The sequence below is a fragment of the Colossoma macropomum genome, unplaced genomic scaffold (genome assembly GCF_904425465.1).
Source record: "Colossoma macropomum unplaced genomic scaffold, Colossoma_macropomum, whole genome shotgun sequence".
Classification (NCBI taxonomy): Eukaryota; Metazoa; Chordata; class Actinopteri; order Characiformes; family Serrasalmidae; genus Colossoma; species Colossoma macropomum.
Genome location: NW_023496045.1, coordinates 220396 through 239737, shown reverse-complemented (window position 1 = coordinate 239737; position 19342 = coordinate 220396). Strand labels below are relative to the sequence as shown.

Here is a 19342-nt window from a genome sequence, read left to right as displayed (position 1 = left end):
ACTCTGTTTACACCTCAACCATTTAAATCACATAGAATTTTTGAAAAATCGGTTCCTCTTTAAAAGAATTATCCACTGAAGGTTCCTCAGGGAACCAAAAGTGATTCTTCCACAGCACTGCTCCCATCAGCCCCTTTTTAGACAGCTTTATTTTAAGAGCACACGCTGCACAAATAGAGCTTCTCCTCTCCTTATTATACCCAGTGAGGTAACGGGGTAGATTTCCTGTTTCTGACTGCTGCTTCCTCTCAGGTTGAGTTTCGAATCATATCTGACAGAGTTTTAAACCAGCTTTCAGCAGCTCTCCTCACCAAACCCAGAGCAGAGCTGAACATGAGATCAGCCTAATGTGTGATTTATTAACTCCCTGAGCTGCTACTGAACAATGAATGTCAACAGTGCACTTAATGTTTATTCAGATATCATGAAAATGACACATACTGACTAACCCACACCCAACTGTGCACACCAGCACTGAACAAACCAAGTGGATGAAGGTTTCTCTGTGAAGCTCTGGTTAGGATAATTATGCTTATTTCTACAAGAGAAATAAAAACATTTTTATTCATATAAAACAAACAACATATGTAGTTCATGAGCCAGGACATGTTCTGTGTCTGAGGTTTGCTTCTTTAGCTTTAACACTGTTTCTCTGCATACTTTGTTAGCCCCCTTTTACCCTGTTCTTCAGTGGTCAGGACCCCCATGGACCCTCACAGAGCAGGTACTATTTGTGTGGTGGATCATTCTCAGCACTGCAGTAACACTGACGTGGTGGTGGTGCGTTAGTGTGTGTTGTGCTGGTCTGAGTGGATCAGACACAGCAGTGCTGCTGGAGTTTTTAAACACTGTGTCCACTCACTGTCCACTCTATCACACACTCCTACCTTCTCAGTCCACCTTGTAGATGTAAAGTCAGAGATGATAGCTCATCTGCTGCTGCACAGTTTGTGTTGGTCATCCTCTAGTCCTTCATCAGTGGTCACATGACTCTGCCCACAGGACGCTGTTGGCTATTTTTGGTTGGTGGACTATTCTCAGTCCAGCAGTGACACTGAGGTGTTTAAAAACTCCAGCAGCACTGCTGTGTCTGATCCACTCAGACCAGCGCAACACACACTAACACACCACCACATCAGTGTTACTGCAGTGCTGAGAATGACCCACCACCCAAATAGCACCTGCTCTGTGAGGGTCCATGGGGGTCCTGACCACTGAAGAACAGAGTAAAAGGGGGCTAACAAAGTATCAGAGAAACAGATGGACTACAGTCTGTAACTGTAGAACTACAAAGTGCACCTATATAGTAAGTGGAGCTGATAAAATGGACAATGAGCGTAGAAACAAGGAGGTGGTCAGAATGTTATGCCTGATCGGTGTATCTTTAGTCAATGTTTATATATAACAGTGCGTCATTCACTGTCATCAAGTCTATTAGAGATTACTAGTAAGACATGTTAGATTACTATGTAAAACTGAAAGCTTTACTGAGAGAGGAGAATATAAACAGGCTTAAATATGGTGCTGCTGCTGTGAGTCGCTCTGTAAAGCCTGAAATAATCATTTAAAAATCAGAGGTCGAGTCAGGAGTTTTTCACACCACGTCGTACATCTTTACGTGTTAACTTGACACACACAGACTCTAAAAGGAGGTCCGGCTCGATGTTTCGGCCTCAAACGATCCCAAATTAACATCATACTGATGAAGATGTGATGACAGTAGTAGATAATTCACTCACATCCTCAGAGACGCTCCTTCACCAAGTTTAGACTGAGTTCTCTTTGAATTCCCTATCAGTCATCAGATTCATCCACTCAGGGAAGGACAACCAATGCTACACAATGTTTTTCCACATGCTGCATGCAGTTACACACTTCCACCAGAGAGGTCACCAAATCCCCAAAACGTGCACAGTGCAGCTTTAACAGCTTCACACTGTTTGAGGGGAATGTGTGATGATTAAGGCTATGCAGTTAGCACTATGCTAACTGGTGGGTAGAAGCTTCCAGTACTTGTTAGCTACATTAACCTCATACATTTTTCTCTCAACTATCGCTTTAATAAAGTATTTCTACTCATGCCACAGTGAAGCGAGTCTCACTCTGCTCTCCTGTCCACGGAGCTGCCATTAACAAAAATAACACAGGACTCCTCTCCATGCAGGAAAGGCCGGGGAGTGTCCCGGTCTGAATCCCACAGCGCGAACAGAAACGGCGCCGAGCGGAAGCCGACCTTTCAGCCGCTCCATTCTGAGCCCCGAGAGGGTGACGACATCACAGTGCCTCCCAAACACACTGCACTGTATGGATAAATATATGCGTGTAAACAATGCTGCTATTCATGGCGCTCTCTGAATGAGCGAGATAAAGGCTTCACCTCCTCCCACAGTCAGCTTTAACTGACCACACCATACAAATCAAACAAAGGCCTTTAAAGCCTTTCCTTTATCTGCAACATCCAAGCCACCATATGTACGGACAGTCAGTCGAATGCAAACGCTTGATTTTCGTGTCTTACTGATTTTCTAAGTAACACATTCACAGTAAACAAACTTAAATATTGTATTTGCAGATTTGTATGATTGCTGAATCTAACATGTCATTGCTATTATTATTATATGAGTCGAGACTGAAACTGCGATACAAACGCCCACGGTCTCTCACATGGTTGCCGGAAGTGTGAATCTTGATTATTATCAATTATTGTTATTAATAATTATTATATAATATTTATTTCATATTATTTGTAGTAGTAGTAGCAGTAGCAGCAGCAGTATTGTTATAATTAATATTATAATTAATATTATATTGATATAATAAAAATAATATATGCAACACTTGCTGAAACCACTATGTCTGTATGACTATGCCTGACTAAATGTACAATATCACCGATCTGGGAATTGGTCCAGTATTTGACATCCAATATTTTTTCATGCAATATCTGCCAACGTAGATACATAATTATTTATAACTTCTAGAAATGGGACAGGGTCCACTTTTAACATTGCACGGAAACATATATACAGTATATACACTTGTAGAGGGCGACAGATGCAGTAAAATGATTAAAAAGCAGGTATTTTAGTGCAGTAACTCAGCACCACCTAAACATTCAGCCCTTCTAAAGTTCAATAAATACATCACCAAATTTCAGCTTGAAATACTGGTTCAAATTTAATCTGAAACATATTTGACGCCTTTTGGAAAAACACTTTACCAAAAAGAAAATGATCCTCTGGAATGATATGTTCATATATTAACTGCTACTTCCCAAACACAATAAACCTAATACACTTGTAGGTATGGCACAAATGTCCAAATACTTTTTGAGTACATACATACACACATTTGACTGTCCTCTTCTCCAAATTATTGCTAACAGCTCATAGTGAAACCCTTTTGGCCCAAAGTTAGTTTGAGCGCTGACGTCACAATAAAGGCATAAAATGTGGCCTTTGGCTTTACTCCCACACTATCACTGTCACTGTCACTTATATCAGCACAAATATTTATTTATGATTACCTATAAATAAACCTTATCAGGCTCTAACATGATGTGTCAGTGTTAAAACTCTGAGAAAACGCACTCGTTCTGAAAAGCTGGCTGTCTTTGGCGGGCAGCGTGTGTGTAAATAGGACCATGAGTTCACAGCATGCTGTACAGTAGCTACAGCTGCAGAACAGGCAGCATGACGAACTGCCAGCTCCTTTTAGAAGCAACACATGGCAGTGTGTAGTTTACAGCAGTGATCACATGCTGACGGTCATGGGACACACAGAGAGAAGGGCACTCTACACACTCACACAGCACAGCCCTCAGCCCTGCCAGCGCAAACCTGTAAAACCTTTACACACCTCACTGTGAAACAGAACTCTCAGAACAGGGGCTTATTTAGTAGAGGAAATCACAGTAGAAGTAGAGAAGGAATAATAATAATAATAATAATAATAATAATAATAATAATAATAATCACTCTTTATTTGGATGGTCCCCTATAGATGATCTACAGATATGTATGCCATTAAACTTTTTGATACTCAGTTCACTATCAACAACATTAAGGTTAGGTTTAGGTCTAGGAGTAGGATTAGGTTTTGCTTTGAGGTTAGGGTAGGGCTTAGGTTTAGGGTTAGATTTACTAGAATCATTCACACACAACTTCAAGTTCAGTTGCTTTTAATAGATATTTAATTGAATGTTTGTTAAAGATAGACTGAGCATCTACAGTAGACCATCCAAATAAACTGTTACCATAATAATAATAATAATAATAATAATAATAATAATAATAATATTAATACTTCTATAGTTATCACTCCCATATTAAACAACTACACTACTATCTTCAAAGGGGGTTCTTTAAGGGTTCTTCAGTAAAGCCAAGAGTTATGTATAGAACCTTGACAAGTCAAAGAACCATCTGACTGGTTAAAATAGTTGTTTTCTATGAAAACCTCTGCATATTGTCGCTGTCGGGCCGCGCATCATCTCCAGAAAAGTAACCTTACAGGAGAAGCAAAGAAAAGTTCTTGACTTATACTGGAAGTTAAAGTAAAATTATTCTGTTTGAAGTCATTTCAGACCGTTTCTATTGGTTCATTCATCAAGAAATTTCACACAATGTACAAGTCAGGTACATTCAAATTATGGGGTCATGATGACCGACACAAACTTACACAGGCTTATTCTAACGTTGGTCAGGTGCTGTAACACTGGCTGAGATGACATAGCATCAAACGGGACAAAAGCAGCCTTTATGACAGCTGACGTCAGCTGGAATAAGCCTTCATCACAGTTAATGAAAGGCTTATGTAGGTGTTGCGTAGCCTTATGAACACTGCAGTGAAGTGCTCCAGAACTCTTTTAGCTTCATACAGTTAGAATATTTACACTGTATAACTACTTTTAACACCGACTTGCCTACACTGTTAAAAAAGACGGTTCTTCAACGGTTCTTTAGTAAAGACAGTGGTTCCATAAAGAACCATGAACATTCAAAGAACCATCTGCCATGCTTAAATGGTTCTATGCATTATGAAAGTATTCTTCAGATTGATGGTGAATGTGCTGTATATGGTTCTACGTAGCACCAAAAAGAGTTCTGCTATTGTTACGATGCCAAGCCTGTAACAGAAGAACTTGTTGGTGCTAAACAGAACCCTTTTAAAAAAGGTTCTACATAGAGCCACGTACATAATCAATCTGAAGAAATATTTCACCCTGCAAAGAACTCTTTAAGCATACAAATGGTTCTTTGAGTGTTCATGGTTCTATGTAGAACCAATGTCTTTACTAAAAAAAAATTATTTAGAATTATTTATATTTATAATTATTTTTAAATTAATTATAGCCGTCTGTATAAATGTTATGTAAGTAATACGCAAATAATTATGCAGCATTTATAATAACAAAAGCAATGACAACAGTAAGAATCATCTTACCTGCCACTTGTTCCTCGCGTGGTTTCTCTTTCTCACTACATTCCTCCTCTGCCTGATTCCTCCCCTCGTCCAGGCTTTTGCTCTCACATAACCCTCCAAGGCTGCTGGCCGTGTCTGAAGGTGGCAGGCCTTGGGACAAACCACTGTCCACTTCCACAGGGGAGCTGGTGTCCAAACCCAGGAATGTACCACTATCCTTATCCAGAGGCTCCACAGGCTGGGCGGAGGCACTGAGTGAGTCGGAAGTGGAGGTGTTGTCCAAAGAAAAGCCTGAATCACTGTGCAATTCCACAGTTATGGCAGAGCTGCCCGGCAATGGAGCTTGGCCTTCAGCCCCAGAGGCTATGACCTCAGATTGAGGGTCAGGGAATACTGCACTGCTGTCTTCCTTGGATGCAGAATCACATGGAGATGCTGAAGATCCATCAGATACTTGTGAAGCAATATCCAAGCTCGCACTCTCCTCATTAAGCTTCACACAGTCCTCCTTGGTCTCGCTGGACTCTCCTGGCTGTCCGTGTGAAATCGCTTCACAATTGCCAGCAATTGCAACTGTAGCTTCCGAGGAACTACACGATAGCTCCTCAGGTTTGGAAGCTGGTTCCGTTAGCTGTAGAAGAACCTCCTGAGTCTGATCTACAGCTGACGCTTCATTCTGTGGACTCTGGATTTGATTTGTGGTGTCTGTGACCAGTGCAGTTTCATTTTGTGGCTCAGAAAGTGCTTGAGATGCTCCTGGTGACGTCTCTCTAACCGCAGCCTCGTCAGAAGAAGATGCACCTTCTGTTTTTTCTGTTTGCCCAACTCCAGCCTCGACTGAAGGAGATGCACCTTCAGTTTTTTCTGTTTCCCCAACTCCAGCCTCAACTGAAGGAGATGCACCTAAATGTTCTCTTGACAATGTTCCTCCAACTGCAGCCTCGACTGAAGGAGATGCACCTTCATGTTCTCTTGACAATGTTTCTCCAACTGCAGCATCGACTGAAGAAGATGCACCTTCATGTTCTCTTGACAATGTTCCTCCAACTCCAGCCTCGACTGAAGGAGATGCACCTTCTGTTTTTTCTGTTCCTCCAACTCCAGCCTCGACTGAAGGAGATGCACCTTCACGTTCTCTTGACAATGTTCTTCCATCTGCAGCCTCGACTGAAGGAGATGCACCTTCATGTTCTTTTGATAATATTTCTCCAACTGTAGCTTGATTAGAAGATACTTCACTTCTTTGTGATGATTCTCCAGCCTCATCAGGAGGAGATGCAACTTCACTTCCTCTTGAGGTTTCTTCAACTCCAGCCTCATGAGAGGGAGATGCACTTTCACCTCCTTTTGATGTTTCTGCAACTGCAGCCTCAGCTAGAAGAGATGCATCTTCAGCTTTTCCTAATGTTTCTCCAACAGCAGCCTCATCAGAAGGAGATTCATCTTCATTCACTCTTGGTAACGTTTCTCCAGGAGCCTCATCAGAAAGAGATGCACCTTTACCTTCTCCTGATGATGTTTCATCAGTTTCAGCCTCGGCAAAAGGAGACGTATCTTCTCCTCCTCCAGGTAACGTTTCTCCAAGAGCCTCATCAGAAAAAGATCCACCTTCACACACTCCTGACAATGACTCTCCAGATGAATCCTCACTTCCTCCTGACAATATCTGAGCCTCATTAGGTACAGCCACACTTAATAAATCCACCATGGGTTGATCACCTCCTGCAGGGGTTTCTGAACCTTCTTCTGAGGCCTTTTTCTCATCTTTTGGCTCAGCCAGAAGACCCTCTGTTGGAACCATTTCACCGCTGCCTTCCACAGCTGAGGAAGAAACAGCAGCTATGGCTTCAGAAACACACTCACATGGGTTCTCTTCATCAGACAATCCATGAACTCCTGCTGCATCTTCAGAAGGTGCTGCTTTGTCAGTGGAGTCACTAGACGAGTCAGAAGTCCTCACCTGCTCTGAGCAATCTGATGTGCCTTCTGCTGGAGAAACTGTGGTTTGATTGGTTTGCTGATGTTGGTCCTGGTCAGTCGTATCAACCGTTTCCTCAGCTGTCCGGCAGTCTGGGAGAGGAGAAGGTTCATGCTGGACGTTGTGGATGGGTCCCGGTGCCATATTGGGCCGCAAGCTTATCGAATCCAATGCAGAGCCACTTTCTGAACCACTAAATCCTTTGTCCTGCTCTGCCTCTACGTTCACACTGTGGTTTCCTGTATCTTTCTTTGGGCTGCTCGCAGCCTCATTGCCAGTTTCTAAACAAACAACAGCTTCCTCACTTGTTTGCGAGGCATTAACTTCTGAATTTACCCCAAAAGTAGCATTGAAACTGATGGAATTTGCCTCCGTTCCTTCACAGCAGCCTTCCACCTTCACCTCACTGGTGTTTTGGCCACTTTCCTCAGAAATGCTGATGTTCTCTGAGCTCAGGCTTGGACTTTCCTGATCAATCAGTGCCTGATTAGTGCTGAAATTTCCTGAATTTGCCTCTGTCCCTTGACCGCAGCCTTCTTTCTTCACTTCACTGGTGTTTCGGCCACTTTCCTCCAAAAAGCTGATGTTCTCTGAGCTCAGGCTTGGACTTTCCTGACCAATCAGTGCCTCACTAGTGCCAAAATTGACTGAATTCACCTCCGTTCCTTCAGAACAGCAACCGTCCGCCTGCTTCTCGCTGTCCTCTCGGCCGCCTTCCTCTGAAACGTCTTGCCGAAGTGCGCTCGAAATTGCAGTTTCCTGACCACTGCTAGCCTCTCCTTCCTTTTCCTTTGGTAAGTCCCGTCTCCTATCGCTTTCCTCACTGCGCTGAGTTTCTGAGGGGAGGAGCCCCTGGGACTGGCCCATAGCTGCCTCCTCCGGGTTGCCAGATTCAGCTTTATTGTACGTTTTGTTTGAAAAGTGCTCTTTCTGCTCCGCTGTGATTACACCCACCTCTCTATCTGCTTCCTCCTGCTGCCGTTCTCCACAGGAAGCGCCACTGACAGCCGCACTCTCCTCCCTGCCCTCCGCACACACACCCTCACCAGCCACCTTCCCAGAATCCGCTCTAGCCGATCCGTCCGGCTCCACCTCCTCCAGCTCTTCTGACTGGATATAATCCCTAGTGCCGTTCAGGAGCTCGCCGTTCCCTCTCTCGGCTTCAGCTTCGCGATGCTCCGCTGGGTTCTGGAGGGAGGGTCCAGGGCAGGAAGTTATTGCGGCTTTCTGAGAGCTGTCGCCGATATCTCTGCTCAGAATCAGTGAAACGTGGTCCTGCCCGCTCAGAGAAAGACCCTGAACAGAAGGAGAGAGAGAGAGAGAGATAGGTCTTAAACCGGCACTCATTAAAAGTGACATAAAACATTAACCCAGATTCGCAGGCAGGGAGAGAGACGGAGAAGAGGGGAAAAAAAGCAAACAGGCCGCGATCTGTTTTTAGTCACCGATAGCAACCACCTACAGAGTGTATGGAGCTCACAAAACAAATAAGCTCCTTGATGACTCACAGCTGACACAAACCGCAATGTGCTAACCACTTAAAGTGCCAGAGCCTCCTCATAACTACATAACTTACATAGTACAGTCACAGCAGCCGAGTTACAGCAGGTACTCAACAGTAAGTTTTAAGGGCCCATATCATGGAAACGGATCTTCGTCTCAAAACATACCACAGTCCATACAGTCTATATCTGCTATTGGAACAAAACCTTCATCTCTAAAATGGTAACTTCACAGAAGAAGGAAAAAACATACATTACTTTTAATGTAAGTCAATGGAACCAGACTTTTTTCCAAGTCATTTTGGGTCGTTTCTTTTGGTCCATTCATCATTGAATTAACACACAATGTAAAAGTCAACAGATATTTTCAAATTATGTCAAAAACTGAAAAACAGACAAAAATAGAAGTACAATCATGTTACAATAATTAAAATATTTGCATATGACTGCCCATTTACCCACAGCTTAGCTCTTACAATGAGTTTTTTCATCATGGACTGCTTTTTGAACGAGCCAGCCAATCAGAACAGAGCTAATTTACATATATAGGGCAGCACAGTAGCAAAACCAGCCTGTTTAATTCTAAGCAGAATAAACAAAGGTTTGAAAATGCTGAGGCTCTGCTCAATAATTTGAACACTTAAGTATCCGTACTTTGGTAACTGCTTCTGTGTTTCATATTCGAAACATCTGTCTTTGTTTGAGCCACAAAATTGTATTGTTTAGATAAAAAAATGCAGGAACAACAACACATTTCATCAGCAAAGGCCTTTAAACAGACATGTTACTGTAAATATCTTGAAAATGCTAAAATGAATTAAATCATAGCTGGTTTAACTGAAAGCATCAGGAATTTAGGCCATTCTTCTATGTCGTCTCGTGATTCATTAAAGCTGCATTTAAACGAGAGGGCTACAATCACGGATTCTATCAGAGCAAACTTCGGTGCACAAGCAGCTGGGCTTCAGCCTGACTATTAATGAATCACTGCCACCTACTGGACACATACTGAACTGCACTGAAGAATAAGTTTGAAATCATGGATAATTATGAACAACAATCATTAATGCTTTAAGTATGACTGAGAAAGTATTTATGTGCATTGTTTGAGCATTCAAAGCCTGTAAAATGGTAAACCGAGGCTTATTGGTGTGCTCAGATGACTTTTTCCATATATATATCTATCATGGAGAGTCAGTACGGTGCTCTACAGTAAAAAGTTTGAATCTCCCAGTGAAGTTCACTTTACACCAAGGCACTCCCACCTATGATTAAAGATTAAAACTGTCAGTACTTCAAGGGCAAAGCCATATATAAAATGCAAAACAAGGATGGGGCAGAATAGAGAAACACACACACACACATAGTGGCCTTGGAAACCCAGAATACAAAGAAATGTACACTATGGTCTCTTTAAGGTTAATAACTGAATAATAAGACCATTTAAGTGGTTAAAGGGGAATTTCACAGGTCTTTCAAAATTCCTGTATAATTCAGGCCTTAAGATATAAACAGAGTCACTCAGAGTGGTTTGGTGTGAAATGCTTCATTCCAGAGAAACTTACCACGTTAGAACTGTTCACAGTGGTGGTGATAGGAACCAGACGTCCACCTCTAAAAGCTCCCTCACAGAAAGTTACTACGTCTGAGATATTGTTCATTTTGATACATGCAGGGCGCTATGAAAACAGCACCCAAAGAAAACTTATTATTTCAGATTTTCCACTACTTTCCATCAACATTATTCCATATAAACTCAGAAGACTCGTGTAGGTTCACTGGTGGTTCTGGATAGTAAATAAAATGTCTATATTTGTGTTGTAGTCATGGCGACCCCTGGTTCCTATCACCACCACTGTAAAGACGTCTGAACCAGTGAGTTTCTCCAGAACAGAGCATTTCGCACTAAACCACTCTGAATGACTAACATCCCAAACACTAAATAAAAGAGAAATTTTGAAAAATGGGTGGAACTCCCCTTTAACCTGGCAGGAGCTAACACATCCTAAGCAGAGCAGTGCATCACCTTCTCCTGCTGATGGGACTGAATGAAGCGCTGGAGTTCCTCCACGTCCGCCCGCAGGTCTGGCGGAGAAACGTCCGTCTCGCTGTCCACTGTCAGCGTGTAGGTGTTCAGGCTCGGATGGTGCAGGAATGCTCGGCCTCCTGGGGAACGCCGCCTGGGTGCCTTAGTTTCGTAACAAGGTGAGTCTTCCAGCCTGAAATCATAAACAGAGAGGAGGAGGACAACCTGTGAATGAGGAACACACCTTCTACACCCACAACACACAGCCACACCTTCTGAATCAACACCGCGCTCAGCTGAGCCACATTTACACAGAGCTTTACACAACAGAAGCACTTACACCACCTCGGGGCCTGCAACAAACACACACACACACACGCACACACACACACACACACACACACACACACACACACACACGCGCACACACACACACACACACGCACACACGCACACACGCACACACGCGCACACAGTGTTTAGATGTAAACAGAGAGATTCAGAGTGGTTTGGTGTGAAATGGTTCAGATGTCTCTACAGTGGTGGTGATAGGAACCAGGGGTCGCCATGACTACAACACAGATATAGACATTTTATTTACTATCCAGAACCACCAGTGAACCTACACGAGTCTTCTGAGTTAATATGGAATGTTGATGATGGAAAATAGTGGAAAATCTGAAATAATACGTTTTCTTTGGGGACTATTTTGCCTCACAACACCCTGCATGTATCCCTCCACAATGAATGGAGTTTAAGGCCAAAATCTTCTTAAAACTATCGTAAATGTATGTCTCTGACATTTCATGTAGGAACTTTCTGTGAGGGAGCTTTCAGAGGTGGACGTCTGGTTCCTATCACCACCACTGTGAACAGTTCTGACTCTAGAACGGAGCGTTTCACACCAAACCGCTCTGAACCACTTTGTTTATTTCTTTATTTCTTAAACGTTTTATTTTGCGTGATTAGATGTTATACCAAGAAATTTTGAAACATTTCTACTGGTTCATTTTTCACAACGCATTCACACAATGTAAAGGACAGCTATGAGCTGAAATGATGTATTTAAAAAAAAATTAAATAAAGCAGTTATAAGGTTTAAACATGACAGCGATGATGTTTTTCATAATCAAAAAAACAAATTTGAAGTTTCCTTCCTCTTACCACAAATCCAGTCCATCAGCCAGGACAAGTTTGGTTGGTTTTAGCACTGGAGCTATGAGGCTAATGTGGCTAACATTAATAGAAACTTATACCCCACCTAAGTACATGGTGCGAATCATTACTGACAAAGCATGTGGAGGTGTTCAGTGTCTCTAATAGACTTGATTCTGTGGTTTCTGACACTGTATGACTCACTGTTATCTATAAACATGGACTCAAGTACAAAATTCAGCCTTCAAAAAGCATCTATACAATATACTGGTCTATTTACACAACAGTATGTTGCATAGTATTAAAACACAATGCTAACCGGTGAGGGTATAAGCTTCCATTACTTATGAGTGACATGAGCCTCGTAGCTAATGTAGCTAAAGAAGCAAACGTCAGACACCAAACACGTCTTGGCTGATTGTCTACACATGAGGGAAATCAGATTTTTTGAGAAGAGAAATAAACCCTCTGCTCCCTGAGCTGCCTGTACTGTTTCCCGTCTTTGAGCCAGTGACCCTGCAGACGTCGCTCTCCCTGGCGAAGTGTCTCACACACACTCTTAAGCTGGACTCCAGTGACCCAGACTGGCGGCCAAAGACATCTGATTCTCCATCTGCTCAACCGAGCGAGACGACGGGGAACTATCAGTTCAGAAACTCTCTCCAAGTTTGCTTTGGCTGCAAGGACAACCAGGCAAGCAGGAGGGACACTTGCGCTGTGTCTGAATCTATGCCTAACTCAACAGGCAAGACACTCGTCTGCAAGCAAGTGCACTATGTAGTGAATAGCTTTGGACACCTCCAGGATAGAGCACTATACTGGGAATAAGGCACAGTTTTGGACAAAGCCTATCTAGGCCAGACTGTATAGTAAACAGGGCATGGCTTTGGACTTCACACCAAAACACTACACTGTAGAGCATGGTTTTATACATGGTCCAAGTGAAAATACTACATAATAAAGACAAAATAGCACAAAATAGTCTACTACCAGTACAGTGTAACAAACTGGGTCTATGGTTGGACCCCACAATTGTACAGAATTTAATGCAATGGACATAGTTTTGACTGTGTCCACAGTATGTTATTTTGGGGTGTGTCCCAAACTATGCCTTGTTCATGATATAGTGCACTAATATGTCAATATCCCCTATACACTGCATAGTGAACCACTGTGTTAAAAAAACTGTGCCCTATTCACTGCATAGTGCACTTTGTTGTCTGAAACTGTGCCCTATTCACTGCATAGTGCACTTTGTTGTCTGAAACTGTGCCCTATTCACTGCATAGTGCACTTTGTTGTCTGAAACTGTGCCCTATTCACTGCATAGTGCACTTTGTTGTCTGAAACTGTGCCCTATTCACTGTATAGTGCACTTTGTTGTCTGAAACTGTGCCCTATTCACTGTATAGTGCACTTTGTTGTCTAAAAACTGTGCCCTATTCACTGCATAGTGCACTTTGTTGTCTGAAACTGTGCCCTATTCACTGCATAGTGCACTTTGTTGTCTGAAACTGTGCCCTATTCACTGCATAGTGCACTTTGTTGTCTGAAACTGTGCCCTATTCACTGCATAGTGCACTTTGTTGTCTGAAACTGTGCCCTATTCACTGCATAGTGCACTTTGTTGTCTGAAACTGTGCCCTATTCACTGCATAGTGCACTTTGTTGTCTGAAACTGTGCCCTATTCACTGCATAGTGCACTTTTTTGTCTGAAACTGTGCCCTATTCACTGTATAGTGCACTTTGTTGTCTGAAACTGTGCCCTATTCACTGCATAGTGCACTTTGTTGTCTGAAACTGTGCCCTATTCACTGTATAGTGCACTTTGTTGTCTGAAACTGTGCCCTATTCACTGTATAGTGCACTTTTTTTGTCTGAAACTGTGCCCTATTCACTGTATAGTGCACTTTGTTGTCTGAAACTGTGCCCTATTCACTGTATAGTGCACTTTGTTGTCTGAAACTGTGCCCTATTCAGTGTATAATGCACTGTTTTGTCTGAAACTGTGCCCTGTTCACTGTATAGTGAACTATTGTCTGAAACTATGCACTATTCATTGTATAATGTACTATTTTGTCTGAAACTATGGCTTGTTCACTGTTTAGTGCACTATTTTATCTATCACTATGCCCATATTCACTTTATAGTGCACCACTGTGTTCTAAAACTACGCCCTGTTCACTGTTTAGTGCACTATTTTGTTAAAACTATGTAGTATTCACTGTATAGTGTTCTATTTGGTAAGTTTGTTATTTTGTAGTGGGGCCGGAAAAAACACAGTGGAGAGTATGTAATCCTCGAATGCACTGCACTAGATAGTGTACAAGAAATGCACCCAAGCAAGACATGGAATACCCATAATGCACTGCGTCGTGAGAGAAAGTCTCAAACACTGCTTGTGTCGTGCTTCAAGTCAGAGAGAGGCTCATTACAGTTTGTGTATATCTTCTGCTGTTTACCCAGAGCTGCACACTCTGTGCTTTCTTATCACAGTCCCGATATTTCAACATCAGCTGACTGAAAAATGTCCCAGAGTACCTGGCCAAATTCTTACAACTCGCTTTTACTCACATGCATCGATATTTGTGTTTGTTGAAGCTGACAGTACACATATCTACACACATGGGACGCATTTTTTCGGCTGTATTTTCCCAAGCTTTTGTAAAAGATCTGTCAAAACATTAAACTCCATCAGCCTCTTATTCTCCAGGGTATATTTTGGTTTGTCCATCTGAATTTTCATGACCAAATCGTAAGGCAAATTATTCACTAACTGCATGAAACGAATGTAAAGTTTTATTTTATTTATTTATTTTTTGTAAAAGCTCCCCTCAAATTAACAGAACATGTGTTTTATGATCACACATATTGCTATATGCTTACAACTGACTGCTGAAAGCCAAAATTCTTAGACGCTCTTTGTATTATTTTATAAAAATAATGTTCACAGAGCAGATCACTGAAGAGACGCCATCTGTTTATAGTTTATAGCCCAGATTTGTGGAAAAATGGGTCGACTTTCAGTAGAACAAAAAAAACTGAGTTCAGCTTCTTTTATTATAAGGGTTTAAAATGACATCACCATCTATTTGACTGGAAAGAGGACAGTTACAGCTCTCATACGACCCCCACCTTTAGAATGTAGCTTATGAAATATGAAAGTTATGAAGAATATGACGCAGTGCGTTTTGGAACCACCGGTGGTTCCAAGGAGCATAAGAGGCTACCTTATAATTTAACAACCTGAAAAAAGCCTGATTTGCAATTAACCAACGTTATTAATATCATCTATACTACAAATAATGAGAATGAAAATAGAAAATAACTATAATGCTAATCATGTTTACACCTGGCAACCCAGTTCAAAAGTGGATGTACTTATTTTACATACACACTGGTATAAACAAATGCTGCAACTACTACATGTTTCATACCACTGACTCCGCCCACAAAAAAATTGCCATTCACTACAATAGTACAGGATTTAAATGTCATTTTAGGAAAATAATCACAAAACATAATATCACATCATTCTACCATCTGAAAAAACTAATACGATTTGTTTATTTTACACTTTATTCTTCCCAGTCGTTGTAATTTTAACACTATAAAGTTTGGTCAGTAGGGGGAGCAGTGCACTCAATGCTCCACCTCAAACTCCACCTATGAGAAAAGCCATGGGCTCACAAGCTAATGTCTATGTACCAAAACACCTGCATGATTAAGGGCGTGCTCCATGTAAATGATATGTAAATGAGGTGCTGGCAGGCTGGCGCTTGATTTCACGCACCGAAGCTGACTGCGCTCAAAACTCCACAGCCAGTGACTAAACAGTGGACTCACTCTGAGAGCAGGTGCTGTAGCTGTGAGTGCCCCCTTTTCTGGGCCACCCCGGCGGGCGTATGTCCCTGTTTGTTTTGGTGTCTCAGGGCGTCCCGCCCACCCGGCTGCTGCAGCAGGAACAGCGCCACCCTCCGCAGGCCACGTCGTGCCGCAAAGTGCAGCAGAGTCTCCTGGGGTCCAAGATCTGCTGATATACACATACAAATTCAAACAATGAGACATTAATTATTAAAATCACATTTTCTCAATAATAACAATGCACATTTAACACGTTTGAAAAAAATGATTAAGTTATGACGCTCCATCCTGTATTAACAGAGATTTGGCCTTGGCACCACTGCTACTTTGGCACACTAGGTAGCGCTAGTTACTGTCATATATATATATATATATATATATATATATATATATATATTTTACTCAACAAACACGCTATTCTATTTTAGTAATAAAAGTATTATTCTTATACACATTAACATACAAATAAATGTTATATATTATACCAGATGAAGCTTAAAATCTTAAAAGTACCACATCATTGAAAAAAAATACAATTTTCCTTTGATTTTAATTAAAAAAAAAAAACAAAGTTTGATGTAGTATGTAAACACTGTCAAAGTTTCAATACATCCTGTTCACTCCCCAGTCCATATATTCCACATACGGGAAAAACAGCTTGTTTCGCATTCACTGTTTTTGTGATGTCACAGAAACAAACTCATTAACATACATCTGCCTATTCAGCCTACAGCAGTTTAGCCCCATTTCCACTGAAGTCATTAGGAAAGTTTCAGCTCAGGTTGTTTATTTTAATAAGGCACAATGCAGGGCAGCCAATCAGAAAACATCATTTACTAATCTTAAAGGCACAGGAACAAAAACAGCCTGTTTAATTCTAAGGGATAAAGAGAGGGTAGAAAATGGGCAATTTAGAATATTTTTGATACAAAAAAAAACACAAATGTTAGAAGTTATAAATATTTTCCCATTTAGAAGCAAAAGTTTATTAACATTGCAAATTTGTCTCTTTGGTCACAACACAGCTTACACTCATATTTGCACCTTCATTAAACATACAACACACAGTCTAATCTCATGCATGGATATACCTGGTTTGCTCCACACTGTTATCATCTAATTCAACGCTTTTTGATACGATTTCAAGAACGAAGGAAAACTACGAGTACTTCCACAGCACAACACACAAACTCACTTCTAATATTTATTAATATCTGTTTTATTCAAACTGGTTGAAAATCAATCATGGATACACAAGGTGAGATTCGACAACCCTTACATGGTCTTTTCTGCACATCTGACTTTATCATCAGTTCTGTCGAGGACCCCTGTCAACTGGACATTTTCGCTTGGAGGACTACTTTTGAATTAATTTAATATGTAATGACGACTCTTCAGCCCGGACCTCAGGCACCACCTTAGAATTTAATACCTCTAAAAGTAAAACCGAGACCTTTCAGGCACTTCATGACCTTATAATACATTTTAAGTTCACAGTTAAAGACCTGCAGGAACCCTGACGCACTAAAGTGGAGAGAGAGAGAAATAAATAAATAAATAAATAAATAAATGTGCTTACAGTTACTCCCGTCACTGCTGCTGTTGACGGTTATGCCATTACCGCTGCTCCTATTAGCTACACTACAATCACAGCAGTTTTCCAGATATTAATACGAACAGCATCAGTCCGATCCATTTCCTTTCGTTCGCAGTGTAAGCGCTCTGAACTGTCCTGTGAGAACCATCAGCCGGGCTGAACTCGCAGTGTTTGTTGAGCCAAAGTCTGATAACATCTAGACCCGCCCACTCACTGCCTCAGCCAATCAGCCACAGATGCATCACTTTCTAAAAACAGCAGGCCCAATGAAGGCCACTGAGCATTTAAAAAAAGGGCAGGCGGCCCTTTAAGCAGGGATTCTGGGTAAACCCATGCGAGTGACACAGAGATAAATAATTTACAGCACGGACTCTGAAACTCTGCGATGTTTCCGTCCGAGCAGCAGAAGCCGGGCCTGTTTAAGGGCTTTTTAGAGTAATGAGTGATCACTGGTGGCTGTTTTGTAGAGTGTGAGAGAGCGGGCATTTGAGGCTGGTGGTCAGCGGGGGACGGACAGTGGGGGGATTGTTCTGGGTCGTTAATGAGCGGCTGGGAATGGGAGCGCTCGGTTAAACGGGCCGCTGGGGATTCAGAGACTAATTTGGAAATGCAGCCAAGACAAAAACAAAAAAAGGTGGCTGGTGAAGTGCAGTCCGGCTGGGTGCAGTCAGAGATATACGGAAGAGCAGGTCACGTAGGGGTGCAGAGTTCGGCCGGATTAAAGGGGAATTCCACAGATTTATCAAAATTTTTGCATAATTCAGATGTAAACAAAGTCATTCAGAGTGGTCCGAGGTGAAATGGGTCACTGTAGAGTGACAGAAATACTCTGAGATAGTCAGACTGTGATTAATCCAGGTTTAGACACTCAGACTGTGATTAATCCAAGTTTGGATACTCAGACTGTGATTAATCCACTTTTGGAAACACAGACCGTGTTTAATCCAGGCTTGGATACACAGACCGTGTTTAATCCAGGCTTGGATACACAGACCGTGATTAATCCAGGCTTGGATACACAGACTGTGATTAATCCACGTTTAGATAATTAGGCTGAGATTAATCCAGATTTAGATACTCAGACTGTGATTAACCCAGGTTTAGATGTAGAAAGCAATCTGCAGTTTAAACTGTATCTTCTCAGGTCCCCAAATGAGCATCCAAACATCAGCAAATGACAAATTAGGCAGTTATAATTGTATATAATTCAGTCCCTGTATATCATTTACTGATTGTTATTAGTTAGCCTCTAATGTTACAGCGCTAGAAAGGCAGGGAGGCCCAAAAACCCTGCTAAGGGCCCTTTTAGAGCCGCCCATACCAGCACTAAAGCAGCAAGCTTCAGACGCCAAACATGTCTTGATCAGCTGCTTCAACTCGCTACGTTAACTTGGACGTCGTGCAGTCCTCCAAACCCCAATTAGCTCCGTGACGAGGCCTGTTCATTCAAACACACAGCTAATATAATCAACACTGACTACTTTCCTTCACTCAGCTCTGCATTCTGGAACATTTCTAAAGAGGAATTACTGAAAAAGTCATTCACTGTGAAGGAAACACTCTCACAAAGGCACAATTATAAACACAGAGGGGAGCGTGAAGTCCCTAATGGCCGAAAATGCCAGGCGACGTGGCAGATCACCAGCAGGGCCCAGAGCTGCCATCTAAGCGCTTGGAAACGGACACAAAGTTCAGATGAAACTAAAGCTCAGAGCAGAAGCTGCTAGGATGTTAGGTAGGCCAGACCAAACACTAAGGCACTTGTTTGGTCATTTAAAATGGCTTAGCAGTTGCA

General features: G+C 41.9%; 1 protein-coding gene across 7 annotated transcripts in view; it reads right to left on the bottom strand.

Moving 5' to 3' along the window:
- The window catches only part of akap13 (A-kinase anchoring protein 13), a 188219-nt gene that overhangs the window by 108277 nt on the left and 60600 nt on the right, over positions 1–19342 (bottom strand). For 6 of the 7 annotated variants that reach the window (XM_036564915.1, XM_036564912.1, XM_036564917.1 and 3 more), the window contains exons 5-7: positions 15933–16116; positions 10931–11123; positions 5446–8698 (exon numbers count right to left, since the gene is read on the bottom strand). In XM_036564915.1, the coding sequence (XP_036420808.1) occupies positions 5446–8698; positions 10931–11123; positions 15933–16116 (3630 nt within the window). Of the gene's footprint in view, positions 1–5445; positions 8699–10930; positions 11124–15932; positions 16120–17529; positions 17611–19342 lie in introns of those variants that run through there. The other variant, XM_036564919.1, reaches the window with a different exon arrangement.